General features: G+C 36.8%; 1 protein-coding gene across 2 annotated transcripts in view; it reads right to left on the reverse strand.

Annotated features, from left to right (window-relative positions):
• Positions 1-451: 451 nt before the first annotated feature.
• Positions 452-9,957, reverse strand: part of CDK13 (cyclin dependent kinase 13) — a 123,323-nt gene continuing 113,817 nt past the window's right edge. The window contains exons 12-14 of one of the 2 annotated variants that reach the window (XM_043871988.1): positions 7,503-7,708; positions 4,014-4,286; positions 452-3,443 (exon numbers count right to left, since the gene is read on the reverse strand). In XM_043871988.1, the coding sequence (XP_043727923.1) occupies positions 2,596-3,443; positions 4,014-4,286; positions 7,503-7,708 (1,327 nt within the window). In that variant the 3' untranslated portion in view covers positions 452-2,595. Of the gene's footprint in view, positions 3,444-4,013; positions 4,467-7,502; positions 7,709-9,957 lie in introns of both variants that reach the window. The other variant, XM_043871987.1, reaches the window with a different exon arrangement.

Consider the following 9,957-nt stretch of genomic DNA (forward strand, 5'->3'; position numbering starts at 1 on the left):
GTATTTTCATCTCATTTGCAATCTGACTTACCTGTTTCTTCCCAAAAAATATTTTATGCTCCTTCAATTTCACTCAAGAATACTGATTACTGCAGTTATAGCATACAGAATTATTGATTTCATAGCCCTGCTCTTTTCATTAATCCAAATTTACTGAAGTATTAGATGATACGGAAGAAGGCATTAAGATTTTTACCATATTTCATCAATTTTAAGCAGCCTTCTTCCATATAACAACATCTCCGAACTTGGGAACTGTCTTAGCCTTGAGTTGTGTTTAACTGGCAACATTTTTCCTAACTAGTGTATCTTACAATCAATGCTGTCTTAGGGTAGTATCAGGAGCTGTAGTTCAAATTTTCGACCTCAAGCAACAATTTCCTTGTCCTCCCAGCCACTCTCCCAATATAAATATATAACTGAAATGTTAGGAAAAACTATCCAAACACAATTCAATTTTATATAAAATATTTAATTTTTAAAACACAGGCTATTCATGTCACATAAATATCTTCAATTTTAGGTTAGCTGCTATGATCAGCAGAATTATCAAGTGTGACTATTAAGAATAACTTAGATACTGTCACTTATAGGAAAGTCTAAAGCTCTAAGACTCACCATATTAAAATTCCATATACTTGAATACTGTAGCTATTTTGCTAAATTTCAAAATATTTCTTCACTTCCTGCAATGTAGTTTTAGTATAAGTTGTTAGTATTCAATATTCAAATAAAAGCATAATAATTTTCTTTCATTCACTTCTCAACAACAAAAAAATTCCATCAAAAGATAAAATGGTCAACTGACATCAACTCATTTTATAGCAGTAAAATGGTAAATTGAATATTCACTTTAAGATAATCCTATTGTCACCAAACTATAATGCTTTCCATATACTGTTTTGAAATGAACGTTCACAAGTCAGATAGAGGGCACAAGATTAAAAGACTGACTTTGGAACTGGAGCAATATTCATTCAATAACAGTTGTTCCAATTTAAGATTTCAATCAAAAAATAAGTTACCAGGAGAACGATTTAAACAAAATGGTTAATTGGCATTTAGTACTAATGAAAACACTGGTTATTCACCTTTGGTTCCTTTCTAGGATTACTATAACGGTACTATAATGGTACATGTGTTTGAGTGTGCACAAAGAGACTTGACACCATTACAGTTTAAATAAGGGTTAGCCCATCATTCTAAAGTGAACTAAAATAGTTCCTCTAGGTGTGGCAGACGTTGTATAAACCTTACAGAAAGTGAGAGAGAGAATAAGAGGGGTTTTTGCACTACTTTTTCTTTTTACTTCAATAAATTCAATCTAGGCAATGTTTCTAGTTAACCAGTAAAGTGAACGGAGTTAACTGTGTTAAATGGCAATTATATAATTTAAACAGCGGTGTTTGCCCCCCCTCCCCCCATGAACTTTAACTGAATTACGCAAATTGTTATTAAGCCTTGTTTCTTTGCTACTGCCCTCCAATTACCCATGACAAAAGGAAATAGGGACAATGTGGCAGCCTGAAAGAAAACAATACTCTAAAATGTTCCTTTAGCTATTACTTTCCACCACTGAAATGACAGAACTCTTTAGAACTTTTCCTCAGAAGTAACAGAAGGTGCTGATGGGAGCTGGACTTTTATTCTCTGCTCTCACTCCCCTGTCAAGAGAAGGTGGTGTTGGAAGGTAACACAGCCCAAAGAAAAGGAGAAAGTGTGACAGGTAGAGGGAATGGACCTAACAGGAACTGAACAGGCAGCCCCTGGACACGAGAGCTCTCTCTCTGCCTCTTCAGTACAATACATTGATTCCCTTTAGAAGACAGATGGGTGTAAAGGTTAACTACTTTTTCAGACCTTAAGCTTACCTGTTAAGGCACTTACTTACCCTCCCCACCCCACCCATATTTTTCATATAAAACCCACTATTTCATTTGAATGCATTTTGCTAGGCTATGATAATCTGCAAAATAAAACAAAAATAACGTTGACCATTTTTTTTTATATAAAACTGTTGCATCAAGAGAAAGGTTGTGTTTTATTTTCTGAAATGAGCACAAAGTACACCTTTCACAATAACACTGAAAGCAGGTGCAAAGACTGACAGTGACCTTTGACTAAAGGTAGCTTTGTAAAAAGAAAAATACCAAATAAATCAGTGCCCTTTCCGATTGTTGTAAAACTGGAGTGGGGAGGGACTGGGTGGTTGTTACATAAAAGTTGGTCCAAACTTACAAAAAAGCACAAATGTGCATAGTTCAGAAGATCTGCAAGAGGGCCATAAAAGACTTTTTATGTCCCTAAGATTAGCATCCACTTAAAACTGCAAGAATACAAAATAAAATCGTTAACTAGAATTTGTGAAGATGTACAATCAATAGATCTAGGTTTTAGAACAGCATGAATTTAAGCAAAGGTGTTTTTTTTTTTTTGTCTTTTTTTTTTTAAACTATTGTATGCAAGACCCTTTTCCACATAAAAATAAAGCTGTTGTTGAATTAATATTATTCAAGTCTCTTGGATTGCTGCTTTAAATTGCAGCTAGAAAAGTCTTTCCAGATAAAAATGATGTGCCTGAGGAAAAACAGATACTCAGTATGGTAACCCTCTGCCTCGACCTCTGCCAGCTGATGTGCTAATGTGTCCCCTGTACCCTTGTGAATAGCCAGGTCCCTGCGCAGAAGTCCAGGTCTGTCCGTGCATGAGGCCATGGCCGCCTGGGTTTTCCTGTAAGCTACCACCATAGTTATAGTTGTGCATCTTTGCTGGCAAAGGGTGAGTACTCTCTGGCCCTGTGGAAGGGTCACTGCTGTTTGCCAGCACTGCAATGGGGCCATGGCTATATTCAAATCTATGGTCCTTGTCTCCACTAAACAACATGGGACCTGTATTGAGGTAAATGTCTCCGTATCCAGCTACCGAACTGGGAAATGACTCGGAAAAGGCAGAAGGCTGAGGTGGACCACTAGAATGAGATGAAGTAGTACTGTAGTTATCCAAGGACTGAATATCTGAGTTTCCCATGAAGCTACGTCGTTCCAGTGGTGGAGCAGAGGCGCTTCCAAGACCATCATTGCTAACATAAGGAGCAGAAGAGAAAGAAGAGGATCCAAAACTGTCCTTGTAGTCTGAAGAAGGTACATAAGTATCTCCTGCTTGGTAATCAATACCACTTTCTCTTTTGGGGTCATCCTGGGGCTGATGCTGAGCAAGGAGCTGTAACAGGGCTGCTTTTACTCCGGCATGAGGGTCAGTTAACGAAGAACTAGCAGTGGGTACGTGCTGGTTTTCTGTCCGGTAATCTAGATCTTCTTCAGTGACTGGCGGTGGTTCCGGAGGTTCAGGAGGTCGCTGATCGGGAGGCAGAATACGAGGCCGGTCCGGTTCTGGTGTGAGCTCCAATAGCCTCATATCTTGGTGCTGGATCAGGTCATCTTGCCCTAAGTGAAACAAAGCGAAAAAGAGAGTTGAAAGTTACCATGGAAAACAAAATTTTCAAAATACTCAATGTTTCCTAAATGGCATAAGAAGTTCCATCTCTGGCAAAAAAAACAACCAACCAACCAAAAACTCAAACAAAAACCACCCAAAGTCAAATGAAAAATTAAAAGGTATATGTAAGTACTAACATTGCCTGCTACCATTTGAGTTTATGGTGACAGAAAAATTGTATTGTATTTGACTTTTAAAAGTCATCTCAAATGTACCTATCTATGACTTGAACAAAAGCTACTATATATGTAAAGTTTCTGCTTTGGTCAATCATCCAGTTATAACTGGAGTAAAAGATTACTTTTTTAGCATAGATTACAAGAGTGAGTTCTACTACCCACAGACAAAGAATCAATTCCTAGCAGTATACAGACTAAGAAATCAACCTATAACCAGTAACCTGAGTATTTTCAGGACATCAGCTAGCAAAGCTAAACAATACACATTACAGATAATCATCAACAGCAAGAAAAGAGACTGAGAGCAGCAGGTCCATGGTCTGCTGTCCGCACACTCACCCGACGCCGGCGTGCTAGGTTCTGGAGGCGGCCGGAGCTGTAATGGTGCTTCATGTCCCGACCCATTTTCCCTCTCTTCCAGCAGCACGTCTTTCTGCTTTGAATGCTGAGCCTTTATTAACTGAGTCAACAGAACCGCAAATGCGCTCTGCACAGCCGCCTGGGCCGCATCAGGCTCCACTTTGGGCTGCATGTTCTGAGAAGAAGGCTGAATTCCTCCCAATGGTTTCGAAGACTCCTGTTGTGGTGTTGATGGATCTGTCTGTTTTTCACCTGTTGCCAAAATTCCAGCAGGAAGGTTTATTTTATTTAGCTGCTGCTGAGTCTCAGAGTTTACCTTAATGTTCAACACTTGGACAAAATCAGCCATATTAACACTTGTTTTAGACTGTAGTAGGTTTAGCAGAATTGCCAATTCACTGTGGTTTAACTGCTGTCCAGGGCCTGTTTTTACTAAAGACAAAATTTGTATTGGTTAGAGTTGCCATAATTCATAGCTCCCCCTCCCCACAAAATGCCTCTGTATTACCATATTAAAATGTACATGTGTGGGACAGTGTTTAAGAAATACTGTGAAAAGGGAATCTTATTCTAGTTCAATTTCATGTACATTTAAGATGTTAAGTGCACATAAGTTAAAACAAAAAAAGAAAAAGAACTGCAGCCCATTTTGAATAAATTATCTTTACGGGTAAATACTTCAAACGGAAAATCAAGACCAGCATTACAAGCCCATACTATAGACATGACCAGGAAATCGCACCTGTGAATGGGCACTGGTGATGATGACAGCTACAATTTCAGGTTACTCTCTGAGCATATCCTTTATTCCTCACAACAACCGTATAAGGCATGCTTAATTACTGGCCCCACTTTTAAAAAAAAAAAACAAACAAAAAACTGAAGAAGAAACTGGCATCCAGAGAGACTAAATAACTTGCTTAAGGTCACAAACTCCTTAAGTGGCAGAAATGAGATTTGAACCCAAATATTCTGATTCCAGAGTCTGAACTTTTAACCATTTTCTATACTGCTTGTCTAAAATAATGTTTCTTTTTTAAGAACCTAACCTTATCTTTGCAGTAAATTCAAACTGGATTTTACAGACTGACTGATATGTCTTTTATTCAAATTGCTTTTATTTAAAGTTAAGCCCTCTGGGTAAATTAGGAACTTCTACAGAAGCATGAGTGTCATGTACATATATATGTGTGTGCTTAGTCACTCGGTCGTGTCCAAGTTTTTGCAACCCTTTGGACTGTTGCCCACTGGTTTCCTCTGTCCATAAGATTTTTCAGGCAAGAACACTGGAGTGAGTTGCCACTTCTGACTCCAGGGGATCTTCCCTACCTAGGGATCAAACCCGTATCTCCTGCGTCTCCTGCACTGCAGGCAGATTCTTTACCCCCTGAGACATCAGGGAAGGCCATTTACATATAACATGGCATTAACTCATCACCTATAAAACAGGTTGTCTTTCTTTTTCTAATTTTCTATTTAGACTTGTGATGGTTTATATAGGTTCTTATGCAGCAAACTTACCTGAGTCATACGTAACACAAAGGCCCTGTATGTAATACTACACACATTAAGTGATAATACAGATACTGATAAGCAATTTCTATAACCACAGATGACAGACTAATAGAATTCTAAGATGAAAAAGTGATGATTAATTCTATTTTTAATGTATTCTATTTACATATTTTAGATATTCATTATTTCTTAGTATTTTTTTAGATTAATTGAAAACAAATTCTTGAGAGTTCTTATGATCTGCAGGTATTAGTAAGGAATTGTGCTTATTTGCTACCCCGTAAGAGCCAGTTTTCCTCATTTTCCCTTTCATTTCTCTATTAGCAGATGCAGTCTCAATGTGGGCTCAGAGTACACTTTAATTATGGTGTCTCATCTACAGAAGGGACATTTTTAGTTCATGACCCTTACTGATGATGTAAAAAAAATGGAGCTAAGAAGATTCATTCCTATTTCAAAAAACTAGAATAACAGTGACAGTTTGAATAGAGAAGAAAGAAGAAAAAAATGAAACTACCATTAACAGAGTTATAAACATGTAGAGCTAAGAAATAATATAAAATGAGCCCAGATTTCATTTTTAATCAGCTAAAATAGAGTGCAATAACTATCTTCTGTTCCACTAGGCTTGCCAGTGGAATAAGGACATCAGTTCCATGAAGAGAAGTAGAAATAAAGACCTGGTATTTTTCTTAAGGAATATGAGAACTGTTACCTGGGACAAGTGACACCATCCAAATTACTTATAATCATCTCAAAGCTTTTTTCACTAGTAGATGGTATATAAAACAAGTGACACAAACACAAACCAAGAAAACTTCTGTTGCTTCTCTTTTGTCTTTCTCCAAGTTTTACTATTTCAAACATGAAGAGAAATGATATTGAACTTGATATAGATAGCCCTCACTTTGTACAACAAAAGTGTTTTCTCCTAAGCTACGAATATCAAGTATTTTCATTTACAAGGGGAATTCACTATTTCAAGAAACTCTAAAGAATACAAGTAATTAATTTTCATTTTTAAAGTAACATTAACACTTTATGTAGTCTGACCAAGGTCAGTCAAGTCTCAGCTTATAGATTATAAGAGAAAGTATTAAAGGTAATCTTCCTCAAGCTTTCTCAGCTAGTCTACTCTATATTATACTTAACCACCAAAAGTTCAATCTGATCCACAGATCTGTTTTAATCAACTAACTCATCAGTCAATATTTACTCATCTCTTAATAAGTTTAGGGCTATTTTTCATGTTTAATAAAACACCACACACACATGCATTTATTTCTTATCATATCTGTCTTCATAAAAAAAGTGAAAGTTTTCTGGATTCTTCAGGCAAAATGAGGGAGTGGATTCTATTTTTTTTTTTAATTGAAAACACTTCTAATAACACTGAAGAGATTGGTTTCTCATAAAAAAGCTTACTCTTGTAACAGATTGAATCAGAGGAAAAATTTAAGTTTCCTCAAAATACCCTTCTTTATCATACTTCAAATCATTTTGGACATAATGTCAGATTTCAGTCTTTGAGATTCTGTAATAGAGTGGGAAATATTTTAAAAGTGATCTGAGGACATTATAAAAGGTATGAAAGAGCTTTTAGTATGATTTCTGGCTGTTTTCTTGTATCTTTCGTCCTCCTCAGGAGCATCCACAGACACTGAATGCAGAGCCTCAAAAAAGAGTGTTAGTAAAAGATCTACTGACTCTTGCACCAAGGGAAAAAGTAGAGAAATCTGACCAATCACTAATCATATGTAATTTGATAGTTTATAAATTAATCTTACCTTGAGAGTGCTTAATATTATGCTGCTATAGCAGTGAAACATCTGTACTAGCACAACCAAATAAGGAAATGTCAAATTCAGTGCTCATCTTTCATCCACAAGAGCTTTAACACTACAGCAATGTCGTTAATGGCAACCACAAACCAGCCCACGAAGTGTTACTGACCAGGTGCCGCACTCGAGTTGCCCTGAGCCTTCAGCTGTGAGGCCGGCAGCACGCTCTGAGGCGTGCTGGCTCTGCTGTCGTCCATGCCCAGGGACAAGTCCTTTCTGGGGGCTTTAACTGTGGAGACGTCATCGGTCATGCCCATCTGCTTCTGTCGTCTTCGCTTTTTACTCCATAATTCATGACAATCTTGCCATAATGGAAGGCTGGGGGAAAAAAGTATTAAATTGTTTGTCAACAGCATCTCTTAACAACAACAACAAAATGCTAATACTTAGCGTTTGCTAATATACAGCAAATATATAGCGAAATGCTAATATACAGCACCAAAGCTGCCACCCCGACTCCCCTGCAAGTTTTCTTGAAGATTTCACACACAGGTCTTATAAACTCCAACACAAATCATCCACGTGTATGTACAGGTTTCACCTATACAGACAAACTGTTTTTCTGTGGCTTCTGTATAATCAATGAATAATAACATTAAAACTATGAATGAAGAGTAAATGTTCATAAAAGTAGGTTACTATTATCTTTGGTGCAATCTTTTAAAGCCAATTCTCACACTGTACGTTATACACTGAATAGGACATGAAAAAAAGGTGAAAAATATGCCACTTGCAGAAAACAGACACAGAATTAGTAAGTAGCAGAGGCTAGGACATAGCGTTTGTGAAAAACTTTCTAGTACGAGCTTTTTACTTTTTGATATCCTCTTATTTGCTTCTATAATCAAATGCTCTAGAATTAAACTGATGCTAAAGAGGAGTTTCAAAAACAGATTGTAATCCAGGCTTATCACTGATACTTATCATTGAGAGTTTTGAATAACTAGCAACTATCAAAGTTATCCACAATTCTGAAACAATTTTTTGTGTAATTTCACAGAATTCACAACACTGAAGAATAACTCTTGCTTAAGAAAGACATAAATATTTGATTTATAAATATTTTCTTCTTACCCTAATAAAAAAATCCAATGGGAAGTTACTATGATATCTATTTTAAAGATAAGAAAATTGAGGCTTGGAAAGGTTAATAAACTTGCCCAGAATATCTATATAAATTCCCTTAAGCAGCCCCAACCTAGTCTTCAACCTGGATATGTTTACCTCTAGGGATAGAAGAAGATTTTCTGATGGAGTATACCTGAAATTGTTCTAAAAGTTCCATATCCATGTGTCCGCTCTCCTAAAACTGATCTTTGAGAAGGGCCTGCATGTTCAGAAAGTTCTTTCACACATCCTCTTTCACAGTTTTCTCTCATGTTATAAAATAAAGGCATATGCAACAATATTGTCGAATCTTAGCAATATAATATTAAATTTTTTTAAAAAGTCATTCCCAAAAGATTACAAACAGCATGACACTTTCATAAAATTAAAAGCAACTAAAATTGTAAAATATAACGTTTTATGAGTACACTTAGATGGCAACAAAAAGTATATACAAAAGAAAACAGGGATGATGGTTACCTCCAATGGAGGAAGGCAAGGGGGACAGGTCATGGGCGGAGAGGATACGATATGAGTAACGTAAGTTATTGTCAAGGTTCGAGCTTTTATTCAGTAAGTTCATGGCTGCTTATTAACATCATTGAAAATAACTAAGTGACTAAAAGAATAAGAGAGAGCCATGCATGGACCAATGATGAGTGACACAAGAATTATGATTAAACCAAGTCTATGCACCTGAGGTCCAGAAACAAAACAAAGGCATACCTCTCAGCCATCTTACTATGATGCATTGCCTCAGCGTGTAAAAACCTCCTGGAGCAACAAACAAAGGGACAATTTGAAATATTGATATTGGGAAGCTTTAAGGCATCATAAACCTGCCAAAGACTTTCCTTTCTGTATCTGTGTGTGTGTGTGTGTCTCTACATGTGTGTGCTATAAGGTATGTAACCTCAGCCACTGTTGGGGCTATTCTGAACTCAGACATACTGCAGTACTGTAGTAAGGAGGCTAGGGTGATTTTATTTTTTCCATGCTGATGTTCAGAGAATGCATTGCTCTTATGGGAGAGTCCCATGAGAATAAAGCAAAGAAACCCACTAAAAAGGAATTTTGTTCCCTTCCACAATTTAAAGGTAAGAGACTTGTTATGGATGATCTCAACACTAGGAAAGATAAACATTACCCAACAAACAGTAATAGGTTAGTGATGCTACTAGATGTACTGGGAATGTTTCCAGGACAACCAAATTTTTAATGTGCTCTTTTCTAAACATTCAAATACAGGCTCAGGCACTTACTGTGTCTCATAGGCAAGTAACTTGACCTCTGTGCCTCACTTTCCTTATCTTTAAAAACGGAGTTAACAAGACAATCTACCTTGTGGAGTAGAAGTAAATGCATGTTAACATATGTAAGCACCTGGACAGTGCCTTTCACACAGCAAGCATTATATTCATATTTCATCATTCAGAAAGGTAGTTTGAAAGTATTTTGTA

Source organism: Cervus elaphus, chromosome 18, assembly GCF_910594005.1.
Source record: "Cervus elaphus chromosome 18, mCerEla1.1, whole genome shotgun sequence".
In the NCBI taxonomy this organism is placed as follows: domain Eukaryota; kingdom Metazoa; phylum Chordata; class Mammalia; order Artiodactyla; family Cervidae; genus Cervus; species Cervus elaphus.